Source organism: Globicephala melas, chromosome 4 (assembly GCF_963455315.2).
Source record: "Globicephala melas chromosome 4, mGloMel1.2, whole genome shotgun sequence".
In the NCBI taxonomy this organism is placed as follows: domain Eukaryota; kingdom Metazoa; phylum Chordata; class Mammalia; order Artiodactyla; family Delphinidae; genus Globicephala; species Globicephala melas.
The window spans coordinates 139,007,841-139,024,490 of NC_083317.1; the positions used below are offsets into that span (position 1 = coordinate 139,007,841).

The window sequence follows — 16,650 nt, forward strand, 5'->3', positions numbered from 1 at the left end:
TAGGGAGTATGTCAGATTTGTCCAACTAAAAATCTTGGTTTCCCAGCCATTTTTGCAACTATGGGTGATCCTATGACACAGTTCTGGCCAATGACACATAACTGGGAATGTACTGCGAATTTCCAGTTCTGGTCAATGACATAACTGGGAATGTACTGCGAATTTCTTTCGGGCTAGCATATGGATTTGTTGCTTGGAGGTGCAGAGCTATTCAGAGACCAGGAGGAGGGTATTCACACAATAAAAGTTGTAGAGTGGGAAAATGGAAGAAACATGAGACCCTGATGGCATCATAGTCCTACTGAATAATTTCTGGACTTTGTGTGAAGGAAACAAAACCAACCTTATTTGTTTACACCATTGTCTGATGGATATTCTTCTGCTTTTAGCAGAGTACATTCCTAACCAATATAAATATTAATGAACACTAGTTTCATATCTCATAGCTCAAATTTTAGAATTAAAAACTCTTGTTTCCTAAGTCGTGTTGTAGTCGGGTCATCCTTGGTAGTGGGCATTTCTAGACTGCAGCATTACCCATCCCAAACTACAAAACTTTTCTATATGCCTCTCACCGTGGTTAAAACAGCAACACAATTCTGAACGAAAAAACACCATGTCGCAGGCATATAACAGCTTTGGTGCTGCCACCTGATTAGTTAAACTAAATTACCAGAGACTGGTGGGGAAGAAATACTGTGATAGCTCCTGCTGCTCTCCAGCCAATTTGAACTTTTTCCTAGAATTATTTTAGATGTTATTATCACCCAAACACCTGCTGCTATGTAGGCAGGAAAACAAGCCCAAAACAAATGAGGAAGCAAAACATACTAAGTTAAAAACAAATGAGCATAATTCCTAAGTATAGGATACAAATCATAGCCTTCAAATTTGAGGGCCAGTTCTCCTGGTTACGAACCAGTCTCTAAGCTACTGTAAATGCCCAAACTGAAAAAAGGAGAAAAAAATCATCCAGGTAATTTCCATGTTGGTTTCTCTTCTTTTTTCTCTATGCTTTTTGTAGAATGGAAAAAAATATTTCAAAGGGTACATTCTTATCTCCTTTCCTCTTTTTGCAGCGAACTCAGCTGCAACTTTATTTACAGCAGTATTTTTGCCCAAAACATCTTTAAACTTCTCAAAAACCACACACACACAAAATAGTAGGTAGTAGGGGAAAACTGTTGATATTAAATATAACTTTATATAATTTGAACATGGAAAATTGTTGGGGTCTTTTTGAGCTCTGTTGACTCAGTGGACAGGGGCGGGGAGTTGGGAGAACTACTCAGAGCTTCTAAACTGAATAATTTAAGGCTGGTTCTTAGAATAAATACTACATTTCCAGAGCCTTTCTTTATTCCTAAGACTGCCCATGAAAAGGGTTCCTCTTCACTTCCTTCTTAATTGAGTTTGGGAGAAAGGAACCAAAGGAGAAAGAAATCAAGATCCAGGGTCGGATGACCCGACTACAACACGACTTAGGAAAAAAGAGTTTTTAATTCTAAAATTTGAGCTATGAGATATGAAACTAGTGTTCATTAATATTTATATTGGTTAGGAATGTACTCTGCTAAAAGCAGAAGAATATCCATCAGACAATGGTGTAAACAAATAAGGTTGGTTTTGTTTTCTCCACACAAAGTCCAGGGCTGTTTCTCGATGACAGCCCTTTGTATAGAGATAATTTTATTCATGACTGTTCCAAAGCAGAGTTGTTGCCTGGTTATCATGCGAAAGGCCATCAGAACAGGGAAACAAACTATCTTCTCAAGGGTCACACACAGCTGTTCTGGGAACCTGTATTGCATACTGTGTACAACTGGGGAGGAGAAAGTCAGTGGAACACAGGGAAGTGGTGATGGAATCATATGAATGACAGAGATGGGGAAAGGTTTTTAGTAGTTGCCATAGTAGGAAAAAACTTCAAGGACAGAGAGATCAAAAGGATAGTTATAGAAAGCTTTCTGTATTGGATGAAAGTGTTTGTGCTGTCCCTTGAAAACCTGCAGTGATGATAGACATGATCCTTTAAAGTTTCTAGTAATGAACAGTAATTCTTTGAATGTAACGTGAATCCTCAGGTGACCAGGATTACACTGGTTGTATATTGGGGGCCACCAGACAGGTTGTATGAATGTAGGTGCAGAGCTGGCCTATGTTGAAACAAAGCACTAACAAAAATCCAAGCCCCACCAACCACACCAACTCAACTCCTAGAAAAATAGTGTCAAACAGTGCCAAAGAACAGACGCCAAACATACACAGTGATGGTTTTCGGAATATCATTGCAAACCCAGACAATTTGGGAAAGAATACCATTTTAAATTGTGTGTTCTTGGTAGAAAACCAGATGTAGGCAGCATTATATGAATTTTCTAAATTTATGGGAGTCTAAAAATTTGCTTATGAAGTTACCTCCTGAAAATTGGTTTTCAGAAATTAGTCTTTTGTTCCTAGAAGAATTGAGGGGGCAAAGGCAGATATCCTGAGACTGGATCCAGTCTTTTGCCCTTCCTAGCATACTGAGACCTGATAGTTTGGACTTTACTTTTACTCCAGATATTGCAGTTAAGGAGACTTTTGAATTGCTGGTCCTGTCTGCTGTCTTTCTTCAGAAACTGAAGAAAAAGTTTTCGAAGCATGGTTAAAAGATGTGGTAGGGCCAATAACAGCCCCATGATCCCTGCTTCCTTCATGCCTTTATATAAGTTTCCCCCCTTGAGTGTGGACTGAACCTAGTGACTCACTAGTGAATAAAATATGACAAGAGCCACGTGATGTCATTTTCGAAGGTAGGTTATGAAAAGACTATGGCCTCTGTCTTGGGAAGCCTCTCTTTTTCTAACTTGCTGTGAAGGAATCCAGTTGCCACGTTGTGAACTGCTCTCTGCTGAGACCTACATGGCGAGGAGCTGACGGCTCCAGTCAGCATCCAGGGGAGACCAAGGCCTGCCAGGAGACATGTGAGAAAAGCTGGAAGCAGTGTCTCCCTCAATTGAGCCATGAGGTGACTGCAGCCTTGGCTGACACTTGACTGCAGCTTAAAAAGAGTCACTGAGCTGGAGGCACCCAGCTAAGCTACACCTGGTTTCCAGCCCATGGAAACTGTGAGTTAAATACATGCTGTTTCAAGTGGCTAAATTTGGGGTAAGTTGTCATGCAGCAATAGATAACTAATACCACTATCATGAACGTAAATCCTCAAAGGCTGAGAAGTGCTACAGACTAGATAACAATACAGTTGACCCTTCAACAACGTGGGAGTGAGGGGTGTTGAACCTCCATGCGGTTGAAAATTCACATATAATTTATAGTCAACCTTCTGCCCTCTGTACACATGGATCCTCCAGAAACACGGTTTCGCATCCACAGATTCAAGCAACTGCAGATTGTATAATACTGTAGCATTTACTATTTAAAAAAAACTCTCATGTAAGTGAACCCATGCAAGTTCAAACCTGTGTTGTTCAAGGGTCGGCTGTACACAGAATTCAAATGTCAGTGTTAGTTATGGACTCAGGTCTACCCACTAGGACTTCTAGTTTATTGGCGAGTTTTCTCTCCACCCTGGAGGATGTACCCTACAAAGTAGCAAATAGAGATTCAGGTCAAGCAGCCAAGGGGAGGTGTCTTGTGTGTGGTTCCTACTGAACTTCTATAGCGAGCTCTCCACCAGGACTGTGGATCATGCTTACAGAACCAGAGAATCAGAGTCCAAGTCCAGGCCCAGGTGATTTAGGACCAGTGGTGTAGGGTAGCTGGCTACAACTTGTCTGGGAGGACCTATGGCCCACATTTCTTCCCACTCCCACATCAGTGTCATGAATTGGATAGTTGGAGATTGGGTATGGTGGCAGTATTTATACCCAAAATTTTTTTAAATGCTATAAATCAAGGTTTTCTCCAAAAAGTCAACTATTAAACATTTACCAGCAAACCACTGTTTGTAACCAAGAGCCGCGAATCCTCACAGACCCAAGGAGCCACCTGAATTCCATTTCTAGTGAAGTTAATCAAGGCTGAGGGAGAGAAGAAGGTGATCACAGCTGCCCTCAGGGAGGAAGACAAAAGAGGAAGTTGAGCTGGGACTGGAAACATCACTGCAGACTTGGGAAGCCTAAATTGATGCAAGATGCCTCAGTCTCTTGAATTTGGATTCGTATAAGCAAGATCCTGGTAGCTACTGTTATCACCATTTAGAAGATACGGATACTAAGAAGTAGAGGCTTTTTTTTTTTTCTCTTTCAGCCATCTTTTTATTTATAGTTTGTGTTTAATGCAAATCAATTCCATAACAAGAGAAGTTACTATGAATCAAAACATAAATACACAATATACAATCCAAAATAGATGTACAGCATCCAGGTATGAAACAAAAGAGAATGTTCATTCACACACACAGTAGCTTGAGATCTGCTGGATATGGTTGTTCCAGTGTAGATTTCTAAAGATGGAAAAAAAAAGACTTTGGTTATCAAGACTATTGTGGCCATATTAGATTTCAGAACATCTAAGCATCAGTGTGTGACCATGCTAACAAAAGACTTTAGGGAGTGTCTATTTTTAAAAAGGTTTCTGTGCATCAAGGCAGTTGTGAAAAGATTTACTTTCCAAAATCAAGCCCACTTTAGGCTTTGGACCAGGTTCTAACTATCTAAAAATACTGAATGATAACATAAAGTGTTCCAAATGTGGCTATTCTGATTCAGTTTAAAAAGAAGTATTTACAGAAAAGAGTATAAAAGTTTTTCTGAATTTAATGTAAGCAAGCTTCCAGTCTTCCCTTACCAAATATATTTGATTTATAGTTTAGCTCCTTCACATATCTGCCTTTTTAATTTCAAGATTTGTCAATCTTACCTTCAAAACAGATCATTTTTTAAACTGTAAAAAGTATTCGACATATGCAGAAATAAAAAGCATTTTGAAATTAGTTGAGATCAATGTAATTCTACTCTTTGTTATCTGTTTAGCTAAATGAATCTACTGCTCTTTTTGAATAAGAATAGTTGATAAGTATATAAGCAAAATGTACTCATTATGCTTGGATTTGGGGTAGATTCCAATCCATCATTGCCCTGGTACATATCAATGACTATATAAAAATTCAAATGCAATGTCAAACCCAAACCCTAAGGGAAAGAGTTCAGTTCCCAAGAGAACAGCGATAGCTTAACATAAAATTTTCTCTAGAGTACATCAGCATTAAATTAGTACTGCTGAAACAACACATTGAGCATTTACAGTAACACCTGGAAGTTCCTTCTAATGTACATATAAAATAGAATCACAGAAGCTTTGTTTTGCCTCATTGTTTTATGGCCTTATAAATTTAATGAACAAATGAAAACTCAATCTCTGTTCCACATCCCATTCTTTATCTCTAGGTAAGATAAAATCTATTCTCACTTTCAAGGTAGAGTTTTATGTGTCCATACTTCTTAAGCCACATTTAAGGAAATCATCTCTTAACTAATTTTGGATGTTGTCTCTCTTCATCTTGTACAGGAAACTCCAGCAGATTTAATATTGGCATTCATCTAGTCAAACCCTTCACATGCTCTTCAAACCAATCAAACTTGGGATCCTCAACAGTTTCTGTCCATAAAATAAGGTGTGGAACTAGCAGATTCATTCAATGAAGACCTGTTTTGTTTTTTGTTTTTCCCTTGTCACACTGGATGTCTGGATGCCATCTGAATTGGGTTTAGAGGATGGGAAGTATAGATGTGTCTTGGCCTGAGTCTCTTAACAGTAGAGATGTAGAAGGGAGACCGAGATCACCAAGAGACTGGCTGTTGACTGCAGAGCACCGTCACTTGCCTTGGTGGTGGCATTTGCTGGACTGGGGGCAGCTGAGGTATGCTGGGAGGACTTATTTGAAGGTGTTACAACAGTTGTTTGATTTGAATAAACCTGCATAGGTAAGAGCAGTGCCAGGAGCAGCAGCCCCAGTCCGAGCCTGGCCACCATCGCTCTGCCCATGTCCGCTCCATCGGTGCACAGCACGTCTCACTAGATGCGGGGTGCGTGAAGGATTGCTGGCTCCCGGCGGACGCAGGCAAGGTCGAAGCAGAGGTATTAAGTAGTGTTCCAGGGCCACAGAATTAGTAAGGGCAGAGCCTACACCTGAAGCCTGGTCTGTGTGGCACAGCAGCAATATTAACAAGATGCTCTATTTGCCCTCACTCTGCTTTGTCTTCTGGCCCTCTGGCATTTTAAATCACAATAAAAACTGTAGGATCAATGGAAAATGAGAAGTGGTTACAATGAAAGACTCATTATGGAAACCTGGAACATGTCTGGGGACAATACCAAAATTAAAGAATTCCATTCAAGATGTTTTATAAGAACAGAGCATAAAGCCCACTGTACAGAAACAGCTTTGCAAGATGAGCCAACAGAGCATATCCAATGGCTTTAGTTTTCCATGTTCTCAAAACGAGAATGGGGCAATGTGTGGAACTCTCTCTGAAGTCATCAGAATCTGGACCACATTTTCTAAGGTTCATAGTTCCATCATTTGGAGTCCTCACTAGTGAATTTCATGAGCTACACAAACATAAAACTAATTTTTTAAAATTCAAAGTTCAGAAAAAAATTCAAAGCCATATAACAGACAAACATTAAGACAGACCTGAAAGTCATACTAGCTTGAAGGCAAAACAAAATGAAATCAGATAGTATTTGGCCTTTTTGGTTGCATTAGAACTATAAATGAAGCAGAATTCTCTAATCCCAACCTTAATGACAAGAGAAACATGCGTATATAGGAACATGAATCAAGATTTCCACGGACAGCTACTGAGAAAGTGTGCTGCCTGGGTGACTTGAAGAGATAAAAGCTAAATGTAGGATATCTAGGTGCTATATTTGTACAGAAAACACTAGAGATACCATAAGCAGTTTTTCTGATACTACAACATTTTTAAAAGGAGATTATAGAAAAAAGTATTTGCTAAAACACAGAAAATCAGATATCATAGGAAGATACAAAAAACAAAATTAAAAAAATTAATCCAATCAGATAAAACATAGCAGAATGCTTTGCTTTCCATTGAGCCACCACTAGCCCCAATAAGAGGCCAGAAAATGACTTAGTCTGTGTGCAAGCCCATTCCAGGAACTAGGTGATCCATACATCTTTAATATCCTTTCGCGAGAGCATTCTTGGCTGAACACCTCATCAGGTTTTTACTCCTTGCTAGATTCTGCCCTGTAGCACAGCCTTAGATGCTTGTGAAGCAAAGTGTCAAAAGCTTACATCATGGGGGTCTTTTGAGCACACTGACGTAGGGATTTTATAGCGTTAGAGAGCACATATTAAAAGATACGATACCTTTGTCAGACATTATTTAAAACATCTTATAATGGTTGCTTCTAGAAGGAGTAGTGATTAGCATCTTATAATGGTTACTTCTAGAAGGAGTAGTGATTACAAAAGGCACAAAAGGGCTTCGGGGGTACTGCTAAGTTGTTTTTTGATCTAGGTGGCTTACATGGGTATTTTCCAAATTGTGAGACTACATCAAGCTATATACTTATGATTTGTGCACTTTTCTGTATGCACATCATACTTCAATAAACATGTCACTAAAAGCAAACAAATGACAGCTACTTGAAATCACTAACCTACCCATTTTGGGAAGACTGATATTCAAATATTTATGAAGCACTAAATAAGATCGGGGGCTATTCCAGGTGCTATGTGACAGGGCTTCTCTTCCTCCAGGAGCTTTCTAGTCAATAAAAGAGAAATAACCCACCATTAATCCATGCAGTGTCAATAAATAACACGGAATAATAAGCAACAAGTTTTATAGAAGTGATGTAGTTGCAGCAACTGGGTTATACCAGTTGGAAGAAGGAAAGATCACTTTTGGTGGTGAGAACCATGTTATGAAATATTCTATTGCCTCCCTCCCCACCCAGTGTCCTGAAACAAATTACATGTTGATGGGCATTAACTAGATCAATGGAGGCTGATAGGGAAACAGCAAAGGCTTTAGGACAAAGACAGAGCAGACTAGTTCTACTTCCCAATATTTACAGATTGTGTAAGACCATGGGTGAGTTATTCAGAGTAATCTATTATTGGTTTTGTTTTCCCAGCCCTTCTCTCCTCGTCAAATCGAAATCATTATGGAGAAGTGGGTGGACCCTTTCTTTCCTGACTCAGACTTGAGGCTATGGTGGAAGCAACCAGTCTTAGTGCCCAATCCCCTGCCATGGTCCAAGAATGGGCACATGGCTCAGCTACTCAGAGTTATCACCTATGTCTCTTGGGAGGAAAAACTCTGAGATAAAGAGCAGCCATGAGCCATGTTCCCCCATATGCAAACGCCAATGTGAAAGAATGAAGTGGATATGCAGAAAGATGCAGGGGGAGTAAAGAGCCAGCAGGAGAATGGGGCCCAGCAACACTACTCTCCCTTGTTCCAGAAAACTCTGGGACTCAGCGTTGTCCCTGGCCTTTACATAGTTTGGGGTATTTATGCCAATTAATTTCCAATTTTGCCTACACTAGTTCAACTGGGTTTGGTCATCTGCAAACAAGAGCCATAACTAAAACATTCCCCTCACTGAAATCTGTTTTCTGACTGCAAAACTGAGAATACAAATATATAATGCAGAAGTTTGTAATAAAGGTGAAATAGTTTACTATGTGTAAAGACAATTGTTCAATATGAATTCCTTATCAATGTCCCATCAATGTGAGAATTTACATCACCCATTCAAGGATTCTCCAAACTAGGATCGACCGACATTGCCTCTGACTTTATACAGCAACTGGATAATCCATAAACCATATGCCTAGCATCCAATAAAGGCAAAGGGTAGACTGAGCTCACATATTTCCTATGACTCTCCTTTCTTTTTCCCTAATCGGCTCTCATTCCAAACCCATTCTCCTCTGGTTCACCAGATTGTTCCCTGTTCCAAATCTGACACGACCTCTGATCTGTTATAGGATTTCATGCTTGTTCTCCACAGCATTTTATTTTCCAATATCCCAAAGAATTTTTTTACTTGATCCACCTCAAACGCCACCCCTCTTCCCAGAGGCAAATTAAGCATATAGCACTTAATTTGGCCCCTTGAATTTCAACCCCTGTCGAAAGCTATGTGGTCAGCACATCTCCTGGTTGAGTTACTAAGCCAGTTTTCACCCTTTTCCAAGGAAAGAGTACCAACAGCCTCAAATGACCTCCAAAATATCACAAGATTTAACAATTATGGCTAAAATTCATTGAGCACTTATGTGAGAGGTTCCATGCTAAAGCTTCATGGTTTTTTTTTTTTTAATGCTGAATCCTCCCCTACCAGGAGATTTTTTAAAATTAACTAATTAAATTTATTTATTTTTGTCTGTGTTAGGTCTTCGTTGCTGTGCGTGGGCTTTCTCTAGTTGCGGCGCGTGGAGGTTACTCTTCTTTGCGGTGCGCAGGCTTGTCATTGCAGTGGCTTCTCTTGTTGCGGAGCACGGGCTCTAGGCACGCCGGGCTTCGGCAGTCGCGGCACACGGGCTCAGTAATTGTGGCACACGGGCTTAGTTGTTCCACGGCATGTGGGATCTTCCTGGACCAGGGCTCGAACCCATGTCCCCTGCATTGGCAGGCGGATTCTTAACCACTGCACCACAAGGGAAGCCCTAAACTTTATGTTTATGTTATTTCATTTAATCCTCATTGCAACACTATAATACAGGTCCCATGATTGATATGGCTAGGATGGCCCTAGACAATGGTAAGGTCAATCTGGATAACCTAGAGGATAATGCAAATACCTTGTCACTGACTCAGAAACCATGCCACTGATAAAGTGGTTATTACTATCAACCATGGAAGGAAATGTTATAGGGAAGGCATTTTAATGAGCTCAGACACCTCTGTTTATCCTCAATTTAAAAAAGACAGCATGGTCCTGCTGAAAGAACATGGACTCAGGGAGGCTGGACCTGAGCCGTGATTCCATAAATTACCAGAGTTTGATGCTGACAAAGTCACAACATTGTGACTTTGAAATATAATGATTTCTTTTGTTGATGGAGTAGAATAAGAGAAAAGTAAGAATGAAAAATAAAACCAAAACATAAAACAGAAGTAATAAGTCCAAACATATGTGTATTGTCAAAAGACTCAGATTGTGGAGAAGGGCAGTGCAAAATAAATAAATCAATATCTGTAAAGTGCTTAGAGCAGTACCTTGCATATATACCAAGCACTCAATCAATGCTACCTATTGTTAGTAATTTTTTAGCTGTACAAAAACTTTTCAATTTTTAATTGAAAGTTGGGGCTTCTAACTTATAAGGAAGTCTCAGTATGCATTACCTGAATTAATTAAATATAAATTTGATAGAATGTTAATCATAAGTGTAGACCTGTGCTACGTTTGGTTTATTACTTTGACTTTTATCCAGTCATTAGCATGAATGATATTTGTGAGTATTCAAATAATTTCTCAAGAAAAAGACATTATATTTCCTCCATAACTTGTAGCTTAATGAAATTTCTAATATGTGAGAAATCATTTCAATTGCCAGAAAAGCCATTCTGAGTAGCCTTATTTTAAAATCATCGTCAATGGCTAAAGACACTGTGAAGAGTTTGTATTTTACTCTTATATGTAGATCACTTTGCTTAGTAAAGAGATTTCCAAAGAAAGTTGCCTATCGGTCTAATTATTTTAAATCAAATATTATCTTCTTGGCTTACATTATAATTTTAGAAACATGCAACCATTTGTAATGGGCTCATTAATTGACTATGACTACTATTCGTTAGATTTAAGATTCTCTACATAGTGATTGAGCAGTAAGCAAACATTTACCTGCCCAGAAAAATCTGCCTATTAAAGGAAACCTGTATACATTCATTTTAAATGTGGGTCTTCCTAAAGATAACTATCCCTTAATAATTCAAGTTTGAGTTTTCACGTAATTTTTTTCTTGGTAGCACACATTTATGCCCTATTTTTGGCTTCGTTTTCCATTGCCAGGTTGGTAATCGCTCACATAGCAGGGGCCCAATGTAGGGATATTTTCCCACCACACAGAAGTACAGCCACTGAAGTAAACTATTTCACGTCCAAGGGAGGCTGAGAGGACTTTCGATCACACAAGCTGTTAATTTCCCAAAGGGGATTTAGTCAGGGCAGTGAAGTTCGTGGATTTGGAGAAAACTTAGTGAAGCTTTAACAGTCATCAAGACCTCACCTTGGGCATCTTATTTTAAGACTAGAAGCAAAGCCAAGAAAAGGCTGTGTTAGGGCAAATAGAGTCAATTCTGTAAAGGAGGTCCTGATAGAATTGCCATTTTGTAGCCCCAGCATATTCTTAACTTCTTTACACTTGAAATTATGGACAAAATCCAAAAATTTTTGTTTATGTGAGTTACATCCATCAATATTTACAGTATTAGAAATTAAAAGAGAAATATTTTAAATATTTATTAATCGATTTTAAAATACATTTATTACATTATGTTATGGCAAAAATAACATAGTTTGTGGAAAATAACTATATTTTCCCAAACAAAAAGATGAAGAAGAGTAGCGTCATCTTAGATTTTTGCAAATCCCTTGAATGTCCAGCTTAATAAAAGACAGCTGGATACTTACATCAGCTTCTACGTTCAGCCAAATACTATGTGCTTTTTGATTGAAGTATATGAAGAAAATCAGGCCTCACCGAAATGTGTAATTGGAAAAAGAGAAGTATTTTAATAGCCTTTTTAGATATTTGTGTACTTTCTTCTTTGATGCTATGTCAGAACTGAACAAGTTGCAATAAGGAATCTGAAAAAATCTCAGTGATCTTTGCATATTCTGTGACATTAAAATCCATTGGTCTTTCTTGCACTCTGAATGGACCTTTTAGACATGAATCATTTGTAACATGAGACGGTCATTTGGAAAATACTGGTTCTCTGAGTTATGCAGATCTCCAAAATATTAACACATTTTATTACAGAATATCAGAAAATAATACTAGTTCTATCACCACTGATTTCATCAGAAAAAACTTTGGGAAAATGTCAAGTTCACGTATCACATGGAAGTTCTCTAAAATTCTGATGTTCATATGAAAATTTGAGCGACAGCTCACTTCACTTACTTTTGAAAAAATATTTGCCAAACACCCAAGTCTGAATAACTAAATAGTTTGTTGGTCAATAGATCTTTCAAGAAAAAACGGAACTCCCAATTTCCATGAAAACAGCTTTAAACTGAAAATACACAAGGGCTTTATGTTTACTTCCCATTATTTTAAAGTGTACTCTAGGGTGATTTAATAAGATTAACAATTTTACTAGTTCATAATGGATATTCTTAAGTAAAACTGACATTTGTGAGTGTGCAGCAATGAAGGATACAATGACTGCTAACTAATAGTTTGGTGGAACTGCCTTGATTTGTACTTAGGCATCAGCAGTTTTACATATAACAGCTTCGGCACCATCAGCACAAATGTCAACACAATGCAAAAGGCAAATATAGTCTTATATTATTATAAAAATAGCTTTAACCTCACAGACTTCCTGAAAGTCTTTTGAGTACCCCAGGGGCCTGTGGACCATATTTTGAGAACTGCTGTTCTAGAGAATTCCAGTCCTATTTACTGGGACCAGTTTTAAAAAGCCTCTTTAGAAGGGCCTGATGTCTTTGGTTTCAGCTTTCCTTTCAGGATCTAACTGAGGACCAGAAAACTGGGGTTCCTAGTTGCGTGATGATATGAGGATACCCAAATATTCTCAAATTAGAGAAAAAACCAAAAACTTAGCTCATTTTTAAAAACAAAACAACTGAGTCATTATATCATCTAAAACTTTTTAGCCCCACTAATGTTCTACTAACAAATTTTATGTCACTCGGTATAAAATTCTATAAACACTGAAATAATTAAATGAGAACAAAAATTAAAATTACACCATAATTTAGGAAATCTTTAGTGTAATAAACCAGGTATCTTGCTCTACCATTTTGAACTTGCCTAAACATGTCCACTGTTTATGCACAAAATTTTATGTAGATATACATTATGTTCTGAAAACCCTCTTATTTTACAGACAACAAAAACTGAAGCTCAAGGAATTTCCTTTTAAATCTTAGAAACTTCGAATTTAAACATTCTTTCAGATCACCAAATTCAACCTTCCTTCGAAGTGAATTTCATCCGTCTTAGATGAACTTGCAGGCTTGCTTTCAACCCTACCAGTGACAGCTCACTGCCTCAGGAGGCATTACTGCATTTCAGACTGGCTATCATCAGCAATTCAGGTGTTTTTCTTTAGATTGAGACAAACAATTCTTAGATATACTTCATAATGTAACGCAATATTTCTCTTTCCGAAGACCATATTAGCTTTTTCAGCAGTCAAAACATAACGTTAGTTTATGGTGGCCAGGTGGATTGTGAAACTCAGAAGTCTTACATGATTTGTTATCAAGTCTATTGAAGCCCATCTTTGGATTGTACTGTTGATATTTTTCCCTAGTGGTTAGGTTTTTTTTTTAAACATCTTTATTGGAGTATAACTGCTTTACAATGGTGTGACAGTTTCTGCTTTATAACAAAGTGAATTAGTTATACATATACATATGTCCCCATATCTCTTCCCTCTTGGGTCTCACTCCCTCCCACCCTCCTTATCCCACCACTCCATGTGGTCACAAAACACTGAGCTGATCTCCCGGTGCTATGCAGCTGCTTCCCACTAGCTGTCTACTTTACATTTTGCTGTGTATATGTGTCCATGCCACTCTCTCACTTTGTCCGTGCTTACCCTTCCCCCTCCCCGTATCCTCAAGTCCATTTTCTAGTAGGTCTGTGTCTTTATTCCCGTCTTACCCCTAGGTTCTTCATGACCTTTTTTTTAGATTCCATATATATGTGTTAGCATACAGTATTTGTTTTTCTCTTTCTGACTTACTTCACTCTGTATGACAGACTCTAGGGCCATCCACCTCACTACAAATAACTCAATTTCGGTTCTTTTTATGGCTGAGTAATATTCCATTGTATATATGTGCCACATCTTTATCCATTCATCTGTTCATAGACACTTAGGTTGCTTCCATGTCCTGGCTATTGTAAACACAACTGCAATGAACATTTTGGTACATGAGTCTTTATGAACTATGGTTTTCTCAGGGTATATGCCCAGTAGTGGGATTGCTGGGTCATGTGGTAGTTCTATTTTTAGTTTTTTACGGAACCCTCATACTGTTCTCCATAGTGGGTGTATCAATTTACATTCCCACCAACAGTGCAAAAGGGTTCCTTTTTCTCCACCCGCTTTCCAGCATTTACTGTTTGTAGATTTTTTGATGATGGCCATTCTGACTGGTGTGAGATGATATCTCATTGTAGTTTTGATTTGCATTTTTCTAATGATTAATGATGTTAAGCATTCTTTCATGTGTTTGTTGGCAATCTGTATATCTTCTTTGGAGAAATGTCTGATTAGGTCTTCTGCCCATTTTTGGAATGGGTTTTTTTTTTGAATTTGAGCTGCGTGGGCTGCTTGCAAATTTTGAAGATTAATCCTTTGTCAGTTGCTTCATTTGCAAATATTTTCTCCCATTCTGAAGGTGGTCTTTTCATATTGTTTATGGTTTCCTTTGCTGTGCAAAAGCTTTTAAGTTTCATTAGGTCCCATTTGTTTATTTTTGTTATTTCCATTTCTATAGGAGGTGGGTCAAAAAGGATCTTGCTGTGATTTATGTCAAAGAGTGTTCTGCCTATGTTTTCCTCTAAGAGTTTGATAGTGTCTGGCCTTACATTTAGGTCTTTAATACATTTTGAGTTTATTTTTGTGTATGGTGTTAGGGAGTATTCTAATTTCATTCTTTTACATGTGGCTGTCCAGTTTTCCCAGAACCAATTATTGAAGAGGCTGTCTTTTCTCCACTGTATATTCTTGCCTCCTTTATCAAAGATAAGGTGACCATATGTGCGTGGGTTTCTCTCTAGGTTTCTATCCTGTTCCATTGATCTATATTTCTGTTTTTGTGCCAGTACCAGTCTCCCTTGATTACTATAGCTTCGTAGTACAGTCTGAAGTCAGGGAGCCTGATTCCTCCAACTCCATTTTTCGTTCTCATGATTGCTTTGGCTATTCGGGGTCTTTTGTGTTTCCACACAAATTGTGAAATTTTTTGTTCTAGTTCTGTGAAAAATGCCAGTGGTAGTTTGATAGGGATTGCATTGAATCTGTAGATTGCTTTGGGTAGTATAGTCATTTTCACAATGTTGATTCTTCCAATCCAAGAACATGGTATATCTGTCCATCTATTTGTATCACCTTTAACTTCTTTCATCAGTGTCTTTTAATTTTCTGCATACAGGTCTTTTGTCTCCTTAGGTACGTTTATTCCTAGATATTTTATTCTTTTTGTTGCCATGGTAAATGGGAGTGTTTTCTTAATTTCTCTTTCAGATTTTTCATCATTAGTGTATAGGAATGCAAGAGATTTCTGGGCATTAATTTTGTATCCTGCTACTTTACCAAATTCATTGATTACCTCTAGTAGTTTTCTGGTAGTATCTTTAGGATTCTCTATGTATAGTACCATGTCATCTGCAAACAGTGACAGTTTTACTTCTTCTTTCCAATTTGGATTCCTTTTATTTATTTTTCTTCTCTGATTGCTGTGGCTAAAACTTCCAAGACTATGTTGAATAATAGTGGTATGAGTGGGCAACCTTGTCTTGTTCCTGTTCTCAGTGGAAATGGTTTCAGTTTTTCACCATTGAGGACGATGTTTGCTGTGGGTTTGTCATATATGGCCTTTATTATGTTCAGGTAGGTTCCCTCTCTGCCTATTTTCTGCAGGGTTTTTATCATAAATGGTGTTGAATTTTGTCAAAAGCTTTCTCTGTATCTATTGAGATGATCATATGGTTTTTCTCTTTCAATCTGTTAATATGGTGTATCACACTGATTGATTGATTTGCGTATATTGAAGGATCCTTGCATTCCTGGGATAAACCCCACTTGATCATGGTGTATGATCCTTTTAATGTGCTGTTGGATTCTGTTTGCTAGCATTTTGTTGAGGATTTTTGCATCTATGTTCATCAGTGCTATTGGCCTGCAGTTTTCTTTCCTTGTGACATCTTTGTCTGGTTTTGGTATCAGAGTGATGGTGGCCTCGTAGGATGAGTTTGGGAGTGTTCCTCCCTCTGCTAAATTTTGGAAGTGTTTGAGAAGGATAGGTGTTAGCTCTTCTCTAAATGTTTGATAGAATTCACCTGTGAAGCCATCTGGTCCTGGGCTTTTGTTTCTTCCAGATTTTTAATCAGAGTTTCAATATCAGTGTTTGTGACTGGTCTGTTCATAATTTCTGTTTCTTTCTGGTTCAGTCTTGGAAGTTTGTATCCTTCTAAGAATTTATCCATTTCTTCCAGGTTGTCCATTTTATTGGCATAGAGTTGCTTGTAGTAATCTCTCATGATCCTTTATATTTCTGCAGTGTCAGTTGTTACTGCTCCTTTTTCATTTGTAATTCTATTGATTTGAGTCTTCTCCCTTTTTTTCTTGATGAGTCTGGCTAATGGTTTATAAACTTTTTTATGTTCTCTAGGAACCAGCCTTTAGGTTTATTGATCTTTGCTATTGTTGCCTTCATTTATTTCTGATC

At 38.1% G+C, this 16,650-nt stretch overlaps 1 protein-coding gene across 1 annotated transcript; it reads right to left on the reverse strand.

The window, feature by feature from the left end:
- Positions 1-5,751: 5,751 nt before the first annotated feature.
- Positions 5,752-5,988, reverse strand: LOC115863527 (signal transducer CD24-like). Its single transcript, XM_030876438.2, has one exon. The coding sequence runs from the start codon at positions 5,986-5,988 to the stop codon at positions 5,752-5,754; it is 237 nt and encodes a 78-aa protein (XP_030732298.2).
- Between the last annotated feature and the right edge of the window lie 10,662 nt (positions 5,989-16,650).